This window comes from Miniopterus natalensis, chromosome 10 (assembly GCF_054644295.1).
Source record: "Miniopterus natalensis isolate mMinNat1 chromosome 10, mMinNat1.hap1, whole genome shotgun sequence".
NCBI lineage: Eukaryota > Metazoa > Chordata > Mammalia > Chiroptera > Miniopteridae > Miniopterus > Miniopterus natalensis.
The window spans coordinates 73,183,298-73,203,591 of record NC_142090.1 but is presented as its reverse complement, the minus strand read 5'-3'; the positions used below and the strand labels follow the sequence as shown (position 1 = coordinate 73,203,591).

The 20,294-nt window shown below is 38.4% G+C and overlaps 1 protein-coding gene and 1 pseudogene across 1 annotated transcript; both read right to left on the bottom strand.

Annotated features, from left to right (window-relative positions):
- Nucleotides 1-1,014: 1,014 nt before the first annotated feature.
- Nucleotides 1,015-3,543, bottom strand: LOC107540270 (ATP synthase F(1) complex subunit alpha, mitochondrial pseudogene; annotated as a pseudogene).
- CCDC126 (coiled-coil domain containing 126) lies at nucleotides 2,659-19,469 on the bottom strand. Its single transcript, XM_016217065.2, has 3 exons — nucleotides 18,764-19,469; nucleotides 11,385-11,791; nucleotides 2,659-3,963 (listed from the first exon to the last, which is right to left on the bottom strand). Exons 2-3 carry the CDS (start codon nucleotides 11,620-11,622, stop codon nucleotides 3,779-3,781), a joined length of 423 nt encoding a protein of 140 aa, XP_016072551.2. The 5' UTR covers nucleotides 11,623-11,791; nucleotides 18,764-19,469; the 3' UTR covers nucleotides 2,659-3,778.
- Between the last annotated feature and the right edge of the window lie 825 nt (nucleotides 19,470-20,294).

Genomic DNA, 20,294 nt, shown 5'->3' with positions numbered 1-20,294 from the left:
CAAAAGCCAGTATTGCCATATCAAATGAATACAGAAAGCTCCCCCTGCCCCCCAAAATAGAGTAATTTGAGCATCAAACAACTGCAACTGACAGAAACACATTCACATTCAATGTGTAACGCCATTAGTTCATAGTGACATTCAAAAAAAAGAAAAAAGGTATTCTATGGACATCACGGAGGTTGCTAGGTAACCAACACACTACTCTAAAATTGCATAATTAAAGGAAATAAAGATCTTTCCTGCCTCTCCAGTATGAACGGTATTTCAGGGTAACCAAAAAAGCCTAACGGGTATAGGAAAATTCTTCTCTACAGAAAAATTCTAGCTAATAAACGTGGAAGGAATGATCAAATTAGAAAGCCACCATCTTGCAACCCCTAATTATCTCAAAATGATTCAGATAATGGTAATCACAAGATACTAAAATCACTAAGTGAGAGATGCAGGAACCAGGCTGCCACTGCCTGAACAATTTAAACACTACTAAAAGTGAGGCAGCCTGACTCTATGTGGGGCTTGAGGTAATGAAATAATATGAAGTCTATAACATCACCTATAGCACAGTCTTGTCAAAAATGTGAAGTAGAATTTGTCTTCACAGCTAACTTTTAGACTACAAGAAATACAGAGGATAGAGAAGCAAATTAAACACCACAAGGACGCAACTGGTACAATCTACAGGACTAGTGACCAGGTTTCTTGAAAAAGAAAATGGTATAAGGGAGGGGAAATGGAGCCCTCCTCCAGATGAAGAGATATTAGAGGCTGTAAGAATCAAATTCAGTATGTGGACCTTGTTTGGATTCTGATTTGAAAAGATAATTGTAAAAAGATATTTTTTAAGACAACTGGGGAAATTTTAATAGTTTATATTTTAACATATTAAAACTTAAGAAATGGTTATTTCATTTTTTTAGATGTAAGAATGGCTTTGTGGTTATATAAGATTTTTTTTGTCTCTTAAAGTATAATGAAGTAGTTAGAATAAAATATGCTATTTAAAATTTACTTTTAAATACTCCAGCAAAAAAATAAAAAATTAAACAGAAACAGCTCCAGCTTATCAAGATGCCTCTTTTTACACCAGGATCGGTAAGAGCTACTTCTTCAATAGCCACAGGAGAATACTGTCCTTGCTTCAGCAATTCGGATGCACACCACAACTCAAGAGTTATTGAGCGGCAGCATGAAGGTAGGCACAAAATTGGGCAAAAGCAGCCACCTCAGGATAAGGAGCCAATTCCAGCTGCATGGTACCTGCTACCTGCTTTATGGCCTTGGTTTGGGCAACAGATCTCACACAGGACAGAGACGGACCAACATCAATGGCAGGCAACAGATACCTTGTAGAACAATTCTGTTTCCAAGAAGATTCATCTATCAGTGGTAGAAAAGATATTTGTTGGAATGTAAGCAGACACAGCTTGTGTTTCCAGGCCTGGTAAAGCAGCCAAAGAGCCACCACCAAAAGCATCGTTCATTTTGGCTGTTCTCTCCAGCAGATGGGAGTGTGAGTAGCACACATCACCAGGCTGGGCCTCCCAAGCAGCAGACGGGGTCTGCGGAGCATCTGATGATGAGCCTGTTTGGATAACTTGTCATAGAAGATCAAAACAAGTTGGCCATTGTCCCTAAAATATTCTCCCATAGAACAGTCAGAATAAGGAGACAGGTACTGATGTGGGGCAGCATCAGAAGCGGTAGCTGAAACCACAATGGTGTACTTCACAGCATCTGCATCTGTACCTTCACCAACTGGGCAACAGTGGATCTCTTCTGACCAATAGCAATGTGGATACAGTATAGCTTCTTTTTATCAGACCCATCATTGAAACATTTCTGGTTAATGATTATGCCGATCATTGACATTTGCCAGTCTCTTGGTCACCAGTAATCAGCTCATGCTCACCACAACCAATCAGCAACCAAGCTACCCACAGCCTAATGCCAGTCTGCATTGGTCCCTGCACAGAGATTGGAGGAATGATCCCAGGGGCTTTCAGGCCAACTTGCCTACGGTCTTACAACTAACAGGACCCTTCCATTTTCCTCTTTTGGAAAAGTTATCTGGAGTTAATGGAACAAAACCCAAAATTTTCCAAGATTCCTTTTAATCATTAACCATTTATTAAATGCACAACCACCATTAAAGAAAAAAACTTATAACTCTTTGCAAGTACAAATAATATATTTTATTTCATCCCTGAAAACAACAACAACAACAAAATGTACACATCTAATAAGAAAGACTGAACAATTATTCCAAACTTCATCTAGCAATGGTATAAATTAATTTCTTCACATAAGGATAGATTACAGAGCAAATCTGGAAATCTACCTTTCATGAAATAACATTTTCTCATACTTAGTTTAATAAAACATTGTAATTATTGCTACTATGTGTGGTAGCATATTGTAATAATGAATATCCAAAACTAAATTCAATATAGTCTAAACCTAGACGCTAGCTGCACATAAGCAGTTATTATAGAGAATAAATACTATGAAATATGGGGCACCATATGGCAATTAAGTTGGCTACAAGGGACATTTAAATAAAGGTGTCCTTTGCTCTATACTAGAATTACCCAAGATTAGGATCTCTTATGCTATATACATTAACTGTTTGCCTGAAAAGATAGTCAATCTTCATAATTTAAATTATATCTTAAATGTTTTTAATTAAGTGGTCATTACATAAAACAAACATCTAATGTATCTGTTATACAAATCCAAAATTTCATAAAGCAGGATACTCTTATATGATATGTTAACATTTTCCAAGCAATTTAATGCAGCACGAATACCTTTATACATCTGGCTAAAGTCCTTGAGAGCACCAGTCTCACAAATATCTCCATCTCCCTTCCCCTGCCAACATAAAGACAAAAATTATCCAGATATGGAAATAATGTGCTTCCCTGACAGCACAGACACTCAAAGGGTTAAACTTTTAAATTAACATTCATGTCTGTGAACAATCACGAATACTTATTTTTAATCTCATCATAAAAATATATTTTATTCTTCAGAATACATGTAAGAAAATTGTTACCTATGAGATTAGAGATTACTATCTTAATGTTATTTAATTGTCCCAATGTTTAGAATAGGTTACAGACAGTGGCTACTACCCATTTCAAGATTATACTCATACAAATGTAATTTTTAAAATATACAATAGTTAACCTCCAGTTATTCTGAAGGAAAGTGCAAATGAAGACATTCTTTGGGTCATGGTTCAAAACATTATTTTCAATATTATACGTCCTTTCTCTGCTCATAATCTGAGTAACAAAATATAGTACTGGAAGTAAGCATACTTTCTAACAGTATTAGTCTAACAGTTATATATACTGAGAACAAATGACAGAATGATTCAATACCAATATTCTTCACTTGTGTGAAAAACATGTTACATATTTAAATAAATATTTTATAGAAAGTTAACCCATGTCTCTCAGTGTTTTTTATTTCAGCTTGATCTCAAAAACAAAAGGTTTACACAAAGATCACCTACCTGCATACCACATCAACCATGTTACCAAATTCCCCTTAAGGATATAGTTCAGCATTGAAGAAGCTTGCCTGAAAGCAGGCTAATAACTTTTAAAATCTATGTACAGAATTAGAGTTCCATGAATCCAGCATGTTCCTTGAAAATGCAGAGCTTGACTTGTAAAGTATTATTCTACCCTAGCCAGCAATTTAAAAGCTTTTCTACCCTGGGATATAATCCATGGTGGATGCAGCAGCACCAGGTGATCTTTAACTGCTATCTAACGCTGCCTGATGTGTTAATCCTTTTGTTCGTGGTTACTGGCACCAGATTCCCACTAGTACCATTGGTAGTGTTGGTTGCTGAGCCGTTCACAACAATATAGTCAACTTTATTCTCTAGTTTCACCAACCGTTGTAAAATGTCATCCAAAAGGACAGCAATTGTTCTTTTTAGATCCGCTGGGGGGGGGGGGGGGAATCAAAATAAACCATATTAAACATTGACAGAGTAGTTAATATTTGTGTTTTCATAGTTTGAGGGAGAAGTGAACAATTACTGAGTCATCTGAAAGAAAATATACTAAAGAGAAAGTGTTCATACCATGAATAGAAAAGGCCTAATTATTTTAATCATTAGCATCAGAGCTTCTTAAAGGAATTTCAGAGTTATAAATATGGGGGAAACTCTCACTTTTCCAGTGTAATAAAACAGATTTAAAGTCTAGTTCAAAAATTAGTCCCTTGTAAGGAACCCACCTACTTCGTTTGGCATCCATCATTAATCATGACATGTTTAGATCCTAGTTTAGTACGAATGTAAAATTTTAAAAAGCACAAGAAAAATCCTTTGACAAAAAGTATTTAGGGATGAAATGTCATGACATATACAACTTCTTTCACAAATGTAACCCTTAAAAAGCATAAGCATATATATTTGTATAGAGAAGGAAAGATAAAAGCAAATGTAAAAAACTTTTTAGCAAATGGTGAGTCTACATGAAAGACATATGATGTTTACCATACAATTACCCCTAATCTTCTGTAGATTGAAATGTTTCAAAATAAAAGCTTGGGAAAGACGACTTTGTTTATTAAGGCCTTTCACTCCAGAGTTATAACAGTATTTGGTATATTTGGTAAATAGAAGAAAATTAAATATTTTTTAAATTCTTCAGCAACAAGACTAAAAGATAACTATTAGGTTTCAGTTTTCCCCTGGAAGTCACCTCCTGTATCATATTTGAAGAAGTAGTACTCTAGGCCAGAGAAGGCTAGCTAGAAAAGGGGTAGGAGGTTTAACAGCTTTTTAAAATAAAATGAAGCTAAAGCCCTGGGAAGTTTGACACCAAGCTGATGTGTGACATGAATTATAAAGGTATAGTCTAATCATTGATTAGAGTTAGGGTTAAAAATAGCGATTAAAGGAAAAATTGGGATTAATGAAAAACTAAATGATAATTTTCCTTTAACAATATCCTAAATTATAATTAAATATTACCTTTCACATTTTCTAAAATCAATTGTTTTAATAAAATATTACAAAATACCAAGAGATTATTTTTACTACCTTGCCCCATGCTATAAAATCAGTTAACTGAAAGACCAGAACATACTAATGTTTCCTGAACTTGGGATTCTTTTAAATACACCAAAACTTCCCTTTTCTCTAGATGCACAATACAATTTTGTTTACATTTTTGGGACTGTATATTTGTGCAAGTTATATGTTTATAATCATATGGGAATCCTCAGTACTTCCCCATAAGGCCCTATCACTGAAGGTGCTAGCAGAAAAAACTCTATCCCTATCATGGGCCCCTCTCTGTTCAGAACCCCTACGAACAATTTGAAAGTGGATGGAGACCATATCATATCCATCCTTTTACTCCCAGCTCATCCAGCTTGATGCTTCATCACACAGTAGATAACAAATGTTTGAAAAGGATATCTGCTGAATGTCCACTTCATGTGTTTAGTAGGTAGAGAATGATGTGAGGATCATATTTAGAAAATAAAACCCTTTAAGGCTGCTCTATTTCTGTTTTAAGCTTCCTTTTCTGAGAGAAGAAATCAAATAGCTTAAGGGGGGGGGGGGGAAGAACAGGAAAAGAAATGCAAAAATTACAAAGGCACATAAGAACACAGATACTATCAAAACAGTACCTGTCCCAGTTATTTCACTGTACACAAAAGTCAAAAGGAGGGTATAATGCTATTAAATATACTAAAGATACTGAATGTAAAAAGGTTCTAACATACTAAACATAATCAGAGACTGTGAATCACATCCCAAGGCCTATGGAACATAGGAAGAAAGCAGTGAGTTACCAGAGCCCAAGTCCAAGGACACTAGTGGAAAACACCCTCTGGCAGAAGCTAGAACTACGCAGGAGATACCACCTGAGACAGAGAGAGAGAGAAAAAATACCCTAGCCTTTTCCTTCCTCTTATTGTCCAAACCTGTGCCAGGGCCTCCCATTGGCTGAAGCCAGGCAGAAGTTAGCTGGTGTGGGAACTTGCAAAACACCACCTACTACATTCACTCACTACTGGAATCACTTTCCCTTGACAGACAAAGCAGAACAGAGAAAGGGTAAGGAATAGATATGAGGGCAACCAGGCAATAGGAAGCACACATGCCTTTGAGGACTTGCCCAACTTATATGTCTGTATCTTGATTTATCTCTTATTTACCTCAGTAGGTTCTGTTGTTTGTATTCTTAATATGAGCTGCCTCAAATCTGTTGTACAGAAGAGGCAGATATAAGGATAACCATGTATGTACACAAAAAAGGAACAAAATTTTAGTAAGATGCAAAACGACTAATGAAAATAAAACAAGTGTTTGATGCACTGTGTAAGTCAAAAACTTTTCCTTATTATTTTTCAAATTCCAATTGATATTTTACCGCCACTGACGTCAGCTTAAAATGATGCAAGAAAGAAAACTTAGAAGTTGCCTTCTGATTATCAAAGTGAATTACCCACTATAAAACTTTATAGTAGTATGTAGTAAATAAGAATGCTTCCTTAAAAAATGAGGCTACTTAACTATCAGGGCAAAACAGCAGTGTTAGGTAAAAGTGCTTTCAAAAATCTCATAAACTCCATAATTAAAAGTACACTGCTTACTCTTACATCTTCAATATAGCTGCCTTCTCCCACTGAGTACTGAATAAATTATGTTATTCAACAAATATTTTATTACTTCCCTACTTAAGATTGCAAGGCACATTGTTTAGATCTCGTAAGTGAATCAATATATGTTCCCATCAACTTTAAATACAAATTAAATGCCTAGGAACAATAAGCCTAATTTGTTTTAAGTGAGAGAAGAAAGTTAGAAAATGGATTTGACTAAATCACGTAAATCATGAATAAGCTAAATGTTTTAAATATCCACATCAAAATTACTTCTAATAGGAATTCTGAGAATGACTTTCCTTTAGCATACTTAGAATATAAGAAGTACTCATTTTATAGGTTTAGTTTAGGGTTTTAAGTTGGTAAATAATTTTGAGATAATTACAGATTGACATATAATTGCGAGAAGTAATAAATCAGAAATTCCTATACCCTTTCCCCAGTTTCCCCCACTACTACCATCTTGCAAAACTATACACAACATCACAACCAGAATATTGACATTGATGCAGTCAAGATGCAGAATATTTCTACCCCAAGGGTCGCTAGATTGTCCTTTCGTAACAGCATCATCTTCCCCCTTATCAATGGGTTACGCTGACCAATTTCCACACCCATGTCGGCCACAAGTCCGCCAGTCAGTTTCTACCAACTCCTTCCTGTCTAGTCACCTACACCTGATTCTCATCACTTCATAAAACCATCCTATGAGGGAGGAGAAAAAACGCAGGGTCCAGGGCATCCCCAGGTAAAGGTGCTGAACTCAAAAACTCACTCTGAACACACCACCACAACAACAAAGGTGCTTTCCTTCTCCCTTTCTTTTTTATTTCCTAAATCCATGAGGCCAAAGGTAAAAGAGGAGACAATAGCAACAAAATCCCAGAAGCTGAAAAGCAGATGAGCGCTAATTGACTTAGCAGACCTGCAAAAGTTGGATCTTAAAGGAGAAAAAACACCAAGAACCAATTCAATTTTCTCCTCAGAACCTCACCCTTAAAAGGCCCAGGAATTGTTACACCAAGTACCAACGAAAACAGGTAAAGAAGGGACTAAAAACAGAAGAAATGAATGAAAATTTATACAGTAATTTGATTCTTAAATTCCTTATACCACTCCAAAACTGGGCAATAGCCCCTCCCCATTGCAGAAAATCTCAGATGTATTTTCTGAAGCTAGTATAGTAGTTGGGGACCTGGGGACCACACTGAACACTGGGAGAGTAGTGAAAGTTTACACAGTACGTGCTGAGGCTCCTACCCTCCCTCCCCAGCCTCTTCCTCTCCCTCAAATCCCAGAACACGTGGGAGACCTATACTCTTTCTCTAGGGAATCTGACCAGCTCAAGAGGAAAAACCTAAATACACTGAGATTTGGGATACCCCAAAGAAAGACACTGATATTGTATAATAAAGAATTAGCTGGCCTTTATAACAGATTCCTAGGAGGTAGCCTCTAAACAAACGTTTGGGATTTCCTGAGTGATAAGAGTGTTGTTGTTACTCATGATGCGTCCCTAGGACAACACCTGATAGTTTATATTAATAAGGTGTCTCAGAGCAGGCCCCTCAATGGTTTGTGCTAATGAGATGATGAAGATGAGAAGGGCTATCCATGCTGGGAAGACCAACCATGTGATTAAAAGGTTAGGGCTTTTCTGTCAGTGTTGGGGAGAAGGGCTGGAAATTGAGTTCAACCATATGGCCAATGATTCAATCAATCATAAATGAAAACCCAATTAAAAACTCTGGACATCAAAGTTCAGATGAGCTTCCCTAGTTGCCAATATTCTTAATATTGTTTGTTACACACTGATGTGCCAGGATAATGTGTCCTGATCCATGGGGAGGAGAGAGCAGAAATTTTACATTTGAAACTTTCTTAGACCTTCCCTACGCATCTCTCCCTTTGACTGATTCTGATTTTCTCTTTGCTATAATAAAACTGTAAGTATAGTGCTTCCAGTGAGTTCTGTGAGCTGATCTACTGAATTATCAAACATAAGAGGGTAGTGGGAACCCTCAAATTTTGAGCCAGCTGCTCAGAAGTGGGGGTGACCTGGGGACACCCAAACTTGCGACTGGTGTCTCGAGCGAGGGCAGAATTGTAAAGGATTATGCCCTTAACCCATGAAATGTGGGCCTACTCCAGATGGCTGATATCAGAAGTCACTGCAAATATTAAGAACACTCCCAAGAAAATGTCCCAGCCAGGTCACCCTATAGTGCAGGCCACCCAACAACTCAAAACTTCCTATTAAGCTTTCAGTGTCTCACTCTTTCATAAAACCTCAAGAGGCTAAGGACCACCAAACATATTTGGAATATAAGAACATGTAAGGAAAGCTATCAGTGATAACCTTAGAGAAATAACAAAGAGCTCTTAAACACTAAAAATACGAGAAAAAAATTTAAAACTCTATAAAGAGTTGAAAATAAAACTGAGGAAATATCTCAAAACATAAAGCAAAAAAACAAAGAGATTGGATGCCAAATGCTGAATAACAGAATGCCATAAAGAATGAGCAAAATGGAGAGGGAGAAATCAAATGAATAATTTAGAAAAAATACCCCAGAACTAAAGGACATAACTTTCAGGATTTAAAGTACCCACTGAGGCCTGGCCAGGCATGGCTCAGTGGTTGAGCATCGACTTAGGATCCAGGAGATCGTGGTTCAATTCCCAGTCAGGGCACGTGCCCAGGTTGCAGGCTCGATCCCTAGTAGGGGGACATGCAGGAGGCAGCTGATCAATGACTCTGTCATCACTGATGTTTCTATCTCTCTCCCCCTCTCCCTTCCTCTCTCTGAAATCAATAAAAACATATATTTAAAATAATAATAAATAAAATAAAACACCCACTGAGCCCAGCAGTTGAGCATCGACCTATGATCCATGAGATAGCAGTTCGATTCCTGGTCAGGGCACATGTCTGGGTTGCAGGCTCGATCCCCAGTAAGGGGGGGCATGCAGGAAGCAGCCAATCAGTGACTCTCATCATTGATATTTCTATCTCTCTCTCTCCCTCTCCCTTCCTCTCTCTGAAATCAATAAAATATTTTTTAAAATAAAGTATCCACTGAGGCCCCAGGACATTTATGAAAAAAATCTATGCCTGGGCAAAGCATTGAGAAATTTTAGAACAGTATGAGACAAAGATCTCACAAGCTTCCAAAAACATAAGTCACATATAAAGGTGAAGAACTAGAACAGCATTAGTCTCAAAAAGAGCATGGGAAGCCAAGAAGGGGAAACAAGAACACAGGCTTTAAAAACCAAGGGAAAACTATTTCCAAACTAGGACTCCATACTGAAATTTTCAATTAAGCATGAGGGGATGGGGACAGGGACACTTTTCAAATATGCAAGAGCTCAAAACTGACCTCTCTTATACCTTTCTGAGGAACCTACCAGAGGATCTGTTCTCCTAAAATAGGGAATAGCCAATAAAGGAAAAGCCACAGGATTCTAGGAAACAGGAGATCCAACAGAAGAGAAGTAAAGGGAATCTGAGGGATGATGTTAGAATGATATCCTAGAACAATTCACCGCTGCAAGCCTAGGAGGAAACGGTCCAGACCAGAGCAGGTCAATAGACTGGGAAAGACTTCTTCAAGGTAAAAGAATGCCTAATGTGTCTGAATATACTGGGAGAAGATTTAAACAACTGTGGAGAAGTTTGGGTAGAAAACTAGATTAAGAAACAAAAATCAATGCTTATTAATTTTGGAGGGGAAAATAAAGTAGTATAGGAAAGGAAAAGATATCATAATGTCCTACATTGCTCAGTAATGAATACCATTTACACAGTCATAATAACACACTGAATATTGTTCTAATCAAAATTGTGATGGAAAATGGCAGGACAAGAAGGTCACACATGTGTGAAAGCTGCTTGGGGTAGGTGGGATGCAATTCTGGGTAAGAAAGAAAGCTGAACCCTTATCTTGCATAGTAGCAGTTAACAGACAACTCCTATAATTGAGAAATCAAAAAGTAGCTCACAGAGCATGTTATTTACAGGTTAGGCGTAATCACCAAAAAAATCAGATTAAATAATTTTAAATGGCAGGCTCTGAAAAATGGGAAAGTTTAGGACTGTTGGGGGCTGGAAGAACTTTTTATTATAAGAATCGTAACACATATATGTATAATTTTAAAAAAACATTGAAATAGAGAACACCAAGTGTTCTATCTCCTCTCTCTCTCTCTAAGTCTTAAAGGCAAGAGAGAATATGGCATGCATGTAGGAAAAACACAGCAGGAACCTGGGATGTGAAAGGAAGACTAGTAATAAACAATACTGAAAATATAGGCAAATGCTACCTCATAAGAATTAATAGATGTTATATAATTGATGGTCTACATTGGATAATCGGGAAAATATAAATGTGAACTACATATGATAATTGTATTGTAATTATGTAGAAAAATATATTTGTAAGATATACATATGGAAATATCTAGCAGTGAAATGTCACAATTTCTGTAATTTAAATGTTCTTCAAAAACTAGACAAAACAAATATTGGAAAATGTTAATTGTTCAAAGTGATGGACAGGTGGATTTTATCGTATTATTTCTCTTTTTCAGTACACTTGAATCTTTCATAATAAAAAGTGAAGAAAAAACTACTTTGCAAAGACCTATGCACAAAGTCAAGAGTGAGATTTCCATGACTGTCTTTAAAAGGGGATAGGTTGAAGAGGAAACTAGAAATATTCTAGTTAACTTACCATATCCTGCCATCGAAGCGCCGTTCTGGACATCCACTGTGTTCTTGTTTTCCTCTGCCAGAGCTTTAACATATCTTTTGCTTAAATCTAGAATTTGTTCACGTAACTTGACACTGCTTTGATGTCTTGGTTGTTGAAAAGTATAGTGCAGTAACATCAATCCCCAAATGAGTCCAAAGACAAGCAACAGTAAACTCAATTTCTGGGACATGTTTTTTCTGGAGATTGTAAAAATCATTTCTCCTGAAGCAAACAGACTCAGCCGAAAAGTAGCAACTAGAGGCAAGCCACCAAACAATCAAGACTTTTGAAGGGCAAAAGAAAAACTTCCCCCTCCTCCTCCTCCGCTAATACAGTATATTCATCTTCAGCAAGAATGCCTCCAACTCTCAATTACCTCTGTAAAACTGAGAAGGAAAAAAGGCCATTAGTCATAACCTATATCAGTAACAGAATAGGAAATTATAGATTTAAGAAGAGACTCTATAAATAGTTTTGATTTGGAACTACATCATCCTCTTTGCCAACTGTCTCCACCACTCAGCAAACTTTCACGTCTTTTATCAGTTTCATTTACAGAGCTCTTCAAAAATTTAAAATAGAAGTAAGTGTTGATTCATTGAAAATATCTTTTAAAAATGCCACCATAATCACAAAATTCTTTGAATGACTTCTTGTCCTTTGTAGCTAAAGTTATGAATATAAAATTTATGAGAGCCCGGCCGGGCGTGGCTCAGCAGTTGAGCGTAGACCTAGGACCCAGGCAGTCGGGGTTCGATTCCCGGTCAGGGCACATGCCCGGGTTGCGGGGTCAATCAATGACCCTCTCATCATTGATGTTTCTACCTCTCTCTCTCCCTCTCCTTTCCTCTCTCTGAAATCAATAAAGATAGAAAATAAATAAATAAATAAATAAATAAATAAATAAATAAATAAATAAATAAATAAATAAATTTTAAAAAATAAAAAAAATACAATAAAAATAAAAGATTTATGAGAGATCTCAGTCTATTCAAATACAGATTACCAACCTCAGTATTCCTAAAAGCTATTCCTCCTCCTCCTCAGTATTCCTAAAAGCTATTCCTCCTCCTCCTCTAAAAAAAAAAGCAGATGCAAAAAATTAAAGTTAGAAATGAGGAAAAGTGAAACACTGGAAAATCAAAATACCTAACTAAAAAAACCTACAGTATAAATAAGTGTGCGATATTTGAAAAGTCACTAGAAAATATTGCCAACAGCAACGAGATCATCTTTTTTTATGCTCATCTGAGGGTATTTTTCCCGTGCTTTTCAGAGAGAGAGAGAGGGAGGAAGGGAGGGAGGGAGGGGGGAACATGGGTGTGAGAGACACACATCACTTCGCTGCCTCTCGCACGCGCCCTGACGGGGGCCAGGGATCGAGCCTACAATCAAGGTACGTGACCCTGGCTGGAATCGAACCTGGGACCCTTCAGTCCACGGGTCGACACTCTAACCACGGAGCCAAACTGGCTGGAGCTGAGATAATCTTAAGAAGCACCCAGCCTAAGATTAAAGAAGATAAAGGGGGTCAAATATATGGTGACAGAAGGAAATCAGACCTTGGGTGGTGAGCATACAATGCAATATACAGATGATGTACTATAGAATTGTACACCTAAAACTTATATAATGTTATTAACCAATGCTACCCCAATAAATTTAATTTAAAATTTTTTAAATTACATTTATATAATCTTCAATTATGTCTAATGGAATAAAAGTCTTTTTTTTTTTTAATATCTTGATTGATTTCAGAGAGAGGAAGGGAGAGAGAGAGATAGAAACATCAATGATGAGAGAGTCACTGATCGGCTGCTTCCTGCACGCCTCCTATGGGGGATCGAGCCTGCAACCCAGGCATGTAACCTGACCAGGAATCTAACCACAATCTCCTGGGTAGGTAGATGCTCAACCGCTGAGCTATGCCAGCCAGGCAAATGAAGTAAAGTGTTTTAGGTATAAATATACCTGGAGTCAAAATTACATTTCACTCTATATGGAATGTGTCCACTCACCACTGCCCTCAACAAAATTAAAGCAGCCCATTTCAGAGAAAAGTCAGAAACTTTTATAGGGACCACTACAGTAAAAAATGTACATGCTTTATAACTTGTTTGTATTGGTATGTTTTTCTATAGTGATAAGAAGTAAAACATTTAATATGAAAAGGGTCTGTCTTTGGGAATTGCAAAAAGGTGAGAAGTTAGAAGTATCCCACTCTACACTAGGGAATTACAAAAGGACACCAAAGAATAAAGTGGGTGTGGGAGCTACCCTGGAGACTTCTCCAAATTAAAAAGACTGCCAGGTGCCAGCTTATGCCTGACAAAGGGCTGAGCAGGATGAAGGCCCACAAGAATTCTCTGAAGCAACCCAAGAAGGCCTGAAAACTATTCTAAGGACTCATTTAAACAAGCAATTCCAAGCAAGCCCAGTAGAGATGACTAAGATTCCTCCAAGAATACAGTTCAGCCTTTGGTCTCGTCTCAAGGAATGAGTCACATTAAAATCACCTAAAGAGTTTTTTAAAAATCCCAATGCCAGGCCACACCCCATATCACTTAAATTAGAAGATCTGGAGGTGGGAGTCAGGCATCAATATTTTTAAAAGAGCCCTAGGTTATTCCAATGTGCAGCAAGGTTTCGGAACCACTGTCCAAATCTCAAATTTCTTCATGAAGCAGCAATGATAGCTACAGGTAGAGTCATTAAAGTCAGTTTATCAGGTGTGACATAGGATTCCTACTTGGACCTACCTACAATGACCTTGAAGGGGAAGGGATAAAGGGAAAAAGGTGACCTTTGCTGAAACTGTTACTGGAGAGGTCCCCGAGTCAGGGGGGGGTGCTCTCCTCTCTCTGGATCTTATCAATCTCATGAGAAGGAATTCAGACCAGTGACAGAGAGCAGTGTTGAAGAAAAGCAAGGGAATTTATTAAGAATACACTTGGCATAAAGCACAAGCGGGCAACTCAGCTAGTCTAAGGGCACCTCTTGGTGGGGGATTCAAGAGTTTTATACTTTTCCCCCCTATAGGTTTCAAAGTTCCTCTGCCAGATATCTTGGGTAGCAGACTAGGTTTCAAAGTCCACTTTTACATTGTTGTGGCTTATCTCAGAATGTTTGTACATATATTTGGTCATCTCTTTGGCAAGTCTTAAGAAGGCTGACTTCTTTGTTTAATGGGTAAGATAAACCTCTTCTTTTCTCCTTCCCCCCCTTTCCTCCCCTAGCAATTACTTTTCCTGTCTAACATCCCCCATGGGATACTATCCAAATGCTTTTAGAGTTTTATTGTTTGTTCCCCAGACTTTATCTGTCCTTGGGTTTAGCTGGCACAAATGGCATTAAGTGGGTCTTTGTTCTCTATTTTCCCAGGCCATGGTGATTTAAGCTATGTATTCTCTGGTTAGGGAGGAGGGTATAAATCATTTGCTCTCAAGTGTCCCTGGTTGGGGAAGATAGGGTCCTGCAATTCACAAGCTGGCTGCAAGCTTCCCAAACTGTTTGGCCTTGTTTGATTTTCTTGTCTCAGTTTCTCCATTCCACTTGCCCAGGAATTTTCCTAGCTTCTTACTATCCTGACACAGAACCCAAGCCATTTCTGCCAGGGTGGCCTAGGCCCTATATTTACTAGGCAGGGATGGAGGTGGAGTGAAGAGAAAGCAACATCCGCTGGTACCACTTTAGTCCCTAGGATCAATATAAATACACTGTTCTGTTCTCTGAGAGGTATTTCTGTGATTTCATATAGAAAATAAGCAGACAAGAAGTTGTGAATTCTTTAGCAACTAAAGGTAACTTATATTAGTAGTTTTAAAGAGAAACAATTCTTAGACTCAGTCTTTAGAAAAGAAAGGATTCAATGTCTTATTTCTATACAATGTTCAAAGTTGCAAATGACAGAGGAACTAGCACTCTGAACCTCCCCAATTTTTCTTTATGTTTCAAGTACTGGTCCAGCTCCTGGAAGGCCACTTGGGTCAGAATGGAGACAATAACTAGAAGCCTGTAGTAAAACGCCCATAATGTAGCTGAGGACTTACGGCTACCATCTAGCATAGAACTTAGAGTCCTTCCTCCACCAAAATAGTCTACAATCTAAAAACTTTTTAATACTAACTTCTAGGTCACTATATTGCCTACTAATCACATAAAAAAAAAAAAAACTTCAAATCTGTTGCAAGTAACAAGAGGAGAGTTTTTAAAGGCAAAAATGAAATCATTTTTATTATTAAACCATCATCATTATTACTAATTTTGACCTAAGATAGATTCCTGAATATTTTTAGAATTCCCTGGGGAAAGTTCTCACCCAACTGCAGAAATTACAAAAGGAATTACAGTCCATATAGCCCAAAAGTAGAATTATGTAGAAGAGACACTTAAAATGAAGCATCTGTAGAGTACTAGACCTGAGGAAGAGTAACAAGAGTGCAGTCCAAGTACCATCATCCCCACAAGGATTCCTGCAGCTGCTTCTTAAGTGGTTTCCCAGATTTCTCTCCAACTCCACTCCAAGCCATTGTCCTCCCTACAGCTAAAATGTTCTTTTAAAAACAAAAGTCATGATTTGAATAGTCACAATTTGAACATTTCTCCAAAGGAGATATGCAAATGACCAATAAGCACATGAAAAGATGCTCAAACCATTAATCATTAAGGAAATACCAATTAAATCCACAGTGAAACACCACTTCACATTCATTAGAATGAAGGGTATCAGATTATGCCACCCCAAAATATGTCACTTTGGCATAGGATTATTTTGAGCTGAGGATAACTGAGAAACAACAGATGCAGGAAGGGCTCCCTGCCTTTCCCCTTTCTACCTAAAAATAAGACCTTAATTTCCTTTGAGAAAGGTAAGAACATTCTTATCACAGGAGACAGGGAAGAATCTATACCAACACACCATGGCTGACATCAAGACCAGCTGTGATGACTAATGACCCCCTGCTCTGGCACCAACCAATCAGTGGAAACCATGACCCTGAAAGGATACACCAGGAAAGCTGATGAATATTCTATTGAGATTCTCCCCTAAGACCTCCCCTGAAATTTCTGCCTTTAAGCATTATGCTAAGTGAAATAAGTCAGTCAGAGAAAGACAAGTACTATATGATATCACTCATATGTGAAATCTAATGAACAAAATGAACTATCAAGCAGAACAGAGACAGACCCACAGACAGAGAGCAGGCTGACAGCTGTGGGGGAGGGGAGGGGGTTCAAGGGGCCGGTCGGGGTGGAGGTATTGAGAAAAAAAGAGAGAGCCCGGCCGGTGTGGCTCAGTGGTTGAGTATCAACCTGTGCTCCAAGAGATCGAGGTTTGATTCCCAGTCAGGGCACATGCTCCGGTTTCGGGCTCAATCCCCAGCAGGGAGCGTGCAGGAGGCAGCCGATCAATGACTCATCATTGATGTTTCTCTCTCTCTCATCTTCTCCCTTCCGCTCTCTGAAATCAATAAAAATATATTACAAAATTTTTAAAAATTTAAAATAAAGAAAAAAGAGAGAGAAAAAGCTCATGGACACAGAAAACAGTGTAGGGATTGCTGAGGGGTGGGGAGGAGGTAGAGGCGGGTATAGAGGGGATAAATGGCGATGAAGAGAGACTTGACTTGGGGTAATGAACACATAATACAATGTACAGACGATATGTTATGGAATTGTGCACTTGAAACCTGTATAATTTTGTTAACTAGTGTCACCCCAATAAATTCAATTAAAAAATAAAAATAAAAAATGAAATAAAAACCTGTGAGGCAAGGGACCCAGAGCATGTGCCTGCCCTCCCTCCCTCTCTCTTTCTCTCTCTCTTAATGTCACTGAACTGTACACTTAACAATGGTTACCATGGGGGACAGGACAGTGTGGGATGGGTCACTGGGGAGAAAAAGGGACATCTGTAATATTTTAAACAAAAATTTTTAATTAAAAAATATTTTTTAATTTTTTAAAAAATGGTTACCACGGGCCCTAGCCGGTATGGCTCAGCAATTAGAGTGTCAGCCCTCAGACCAAAGGGACATGGGTTCAATTCCCAGTCAAGGGCACAAGGGCATGTACCTGGGTTGCAGGTTCACTCCCCCAGCCCCAGTCGGGGTACATGCTGGAGGCAACCAATCTATGCATCTCTCTCACATTGCTGTTCCTCTCCCTCTCTCCCTCCCCACTCCTCTCTCCCTTTCTCCTCTCTCCTTCCCTTCCCCTCTCTCTAAAAATCAATGGAAAAATATCCTCGGGTGAGGATTAACAAAAAAAAACGGTTACCATGGTACATTTTATGCTATGTATTTTTTACCATATACACACACACGGAAAGTCCTATCACATCACTCCTGTTTAAAAACATTTCGACAGTTTCCCACTGCACTTAGATAAAATGACAACTTTACTACAATCCACAAGGCCCTGCATGATCTGACTTCCACCCTTATCTCTTTGTTAACCTCACACTACTTCCCCCTTGCTCACTGTGCTGGAACCACACTAGACAAACACCAAATTCTTTCTGACCTCAGGGCCTACATGACTGGTATGCCCAGCTGTAAATGCTCCTGTCACTTGTCCCTTTTCATCCTTTAGTATTTATCTCAAATGTCAGCTCTTCAGAAAGGAGCACCCTCACTCTTACCCCAGCTCCAGCCTCAACGAAGTCTCTATCACTCTCCATATGAAATTGCATATTCTATCTTTAAAACCTTGAGCAAATTATTTTATCTCCCTATGTCCTGGACACATAAAATAGGGACAACAGTACTTTCCTAATACTGGCGAGGGTAAATGACATCTCATACTACTCAACAAATATTAACCTTTATTATTAGTGTCAGGCACTTATGCAGCAATGCTAGTGATTCTTGATAACCTTAGTAACTTGAGTTAATACAGGGGATGTTCCACTAGACCCAAATGAAGCCCTTGATTAGCTCTCATGGCCCTCCATAATCTAGTGTCCAAAGACCACATTTAGTTGCCATTAGTCACAGAAACACCTCCCCCAGGAAGCCGTCTTCCGACGCGCTCACCGCTGGATACAGCAATGCCTCACACTCCCACAGTCCCAAGCACCCTTACATCCTCCCATGCCATTAGTGGGTTGCTGCCAGTCCCCAGGCTTGACAGCTTCCAATCCAGAATTCGTGGACAACACAAACGATTTCATTGATACTACAGGCACTCGGAAATATTGTGGTTGGATTCCAGACCACCTCAATGACATAAATATCACAATAAAGGGAGTCACACACATTTTTTGGTTTCCCAGTGCATATAAACTTATATTTATATCATACTGTCGTCTATTAAGTGTGTAATAGCATTATGCTTTAAAAAAACAATGTACATACCTGAATTTAAAAATACTTTATTGCTGAAAAATGCTGACTATTATCTGAGCCTTCGGCAAGTTGTAATCTTTTTACTGGTGGAGGGTTTCTTCCTCAATGTTGATGAAAGCGCAGTATCTGTGGAGCACAATAAAGCGAGGTATGCCTGTAGTCACTGAAAAATTACCAGTCCTAAAAGATGACATAACATGATGGTGATGAGATCAGCTCATCCTCCAAATAGCTCAAAATGAGACTAGAGTATACGTTTGAATGCTACCTTAGCCAGAAGGATTTCAAAACCTCATTAGCTTACTCTATCCCATGTTCATCTTCTAACTCTCCCAGCACATTAATTTATCCAACTGATTTTGCACATCGTATCACCCAATCATGTAGTGTGAGCCTTGTCTCCTTAAGTCTCAGGTCCCTTAAGGGTAGCATGCCCTACACTGCTGCCACAAATCCCCAGAGCCTGGTGAACAATCAGCAGAGATGCCTATACTTCACTTTATTTTTTTTTAATTTATCTTTATTGTTGAAAGTATTACACGCCCGGCCAGGCGTGGCTCAGCGGTTGAGCGTCGACCTAGGATCCAGGCGATCAGGGTTAGATTCCCGGTCAGGGCACATGCCCGGGTTGCGGGCTAGCTGATCAGTGACTCTCATCATTGATGTTTCTATCTCTGTCTCTCCCTCTCCTTTCCTCTCTCTGAAATCAATAAAGATATATTTAAAAAAAAAAAAGAAAGTATTACAGATGTCCCTTTTCCCCCTGACTCCTTCTACCCCACACCCACCCCCCACCCCAGGCCTTCACCACACTATTGTCTGTGTCCACAGATTATATATATATGCATATAAGTTCTTTGGTTAACCTCTCCCCACCCACCCACCCTATAGCTCACTTTAAACACATCCCTGAGCCTAACCCCACCGCTCCCAAGTAGCAATGTGACCTCCCTGCAATGTTTTTTGGGTGTGAAGGGGCAGAGGAGATAGAAATTCGGAGTTAAAATTAAAGTATTTTCAAGAACCTGAGAAGAAATCTAATTCAATCCCCTCATATTTCAGATGAAGAAACTAATGCCCGGAAACGTTAAGTGTCTTGCCTAAAATGACACAATCGGTTTGTGGGAGAAACTGTATTGGTCCAGAACACTGGTCCTCACTATTTAGGTTTTTCTCTATACCACACTACCTCCCTTGCCTCCACTGAATGAACTGTAACATTAAGTGAAGCTTGTTCTTTTTTGCTTTAAAGGAATGTAACCAGGAAACAGTAATGGCAGTTTACAGTAATGATCCTAAAATTCTTAAGATAAATAACTTGGAGTATTCATTAAATTATCAAGTTGGCACATTCAAGTTTCAAATATGCTTTATTCACATAAATCAAAGTATTACAAAGTCAATACAAAAAGGATTTAAGTGACCTTAGTGGGGGTTTTTTTAACATAGGCAAAAAACTACAATAGAAAAGATATGAAATAAACCAAAGATAAATACAAGGCCTCTGGATGTAGACACCTTCACCGTGACCAACAAACAC

What these genes read in the sequence shown, in the direction of transcription:
- CCDC126 (XM_016217065.2), bottom strand. Translation starts at nt 11,622, where the DNA reads ATGATTTTTACAATCTCCAGAAAAAACATGTCCCAGAAATTGAGTTTA. An exon ending in CGCTTCGATGGCAGGATATG is followed by an intron (nt 3,964 to 11,384) that starts GTAAGTTAACTA and finishes CCCCCCCCCCAG; the next exon opens with CGGATCTAAAAAGAACAATT.